General features: G+C 42.5%; 1 protein-coding gene across 1 annotated transcript in view; it reads left to right on the top strand.

Annotated features, from left to right (window-relative positions):
* Positions 1–808, top strand: part of LOC119592626 (follicle-stimulating hormone receptor-like) — a gene marked incomplete at its 5' end in the record, with an annotated part of 23,693 nt that overhangs the window by 5,813 nt on the left and 17,072 nt on the right. Inside the window, 1 exon segment of the mRNA XM_037941521.1 lies at positions 652–723. Coding sequence (XP_037797449.1) covers positions 652–723 — 72 coding nt within the window.

Raw genomic sequence — 808 nt, forward strand, 5'->3', positions numbered from 1 at the left:
AGGACAATTATATATGAAAAAAGGTAATTTTACAGCGTGATATAACTCTAATAAGGGACACTTCAACCCCAGGAAATGAGAGAGAGAGAAAAAAACTATGTTGAGAATGCCATAAGCAGATACGGGACACGGGTGATGAAGAAAGAAGAAAAAAAAAGGGGAAAGAGAGACAAAAAACGAGGGAAAAGCGTTTAACCCAAGACCCTTTCCTGTCACTGATCTGTCGCACAGGATAAAGAATAAGGGATTTTACTAAAGCTCACTGTCGGTTCAGCCCCTTTATCACCTCTTCCCAACCCGTTAAGTTAGATCCCTTCCCTGTATCCCTCCCTCCTTCCCTCCCCACGATCCTTCCTCGGGATCTGGGTGTGTAGAGATCGCCGTTTTCTGCCGGGAACGGCCAGGGAAATCGGGATACGTGTTATGGGATCTGTTTTCGCGAAGGATATGATCGAGGAGGAATCGACTGATATTTTATTTATTTTTATTATTTTTTCCCCTCTCCTTCCAATAATTTATGCAAATTTCAGGGGATAAGATAAATGAGGAAAAAAATGCAAAGAGAGAAACAACAGGCGATGTTTGCTGGAGCCTCTATCATCTGAATAATACCCATTATAATTCACACGTTCCGTCTTTTTTTTCGTCCAGGGACCTGAGCAACAACAACCTGACCAGCGTGCCTGACCATGCCTTCGCAGCGTACCCGTCGCTGCAGTACGTGTGAGTATTGCTGCTTAATTTTATTTGCATAAAGTGTGAATGGTCGGAAAAGATTTGTAGTCGGACAAATTAATAGGAAAACATA

This window comes from Penaeus monodon, chromosome 30 (assembly GCF_015228065.2).
Source record: "Penaeus monodon isolate SGIC_2016 chromosome 30, NSTDA_Pmon_1, whole genome shotgun sequence".
NCBI classification, from domain to species: domain Eukaryota; kingdom Metazoa; phylum Arthropoda; class Malacostraca; order Decapoda; family Penaeidae; genus Penaeus; species Penaeus monodon.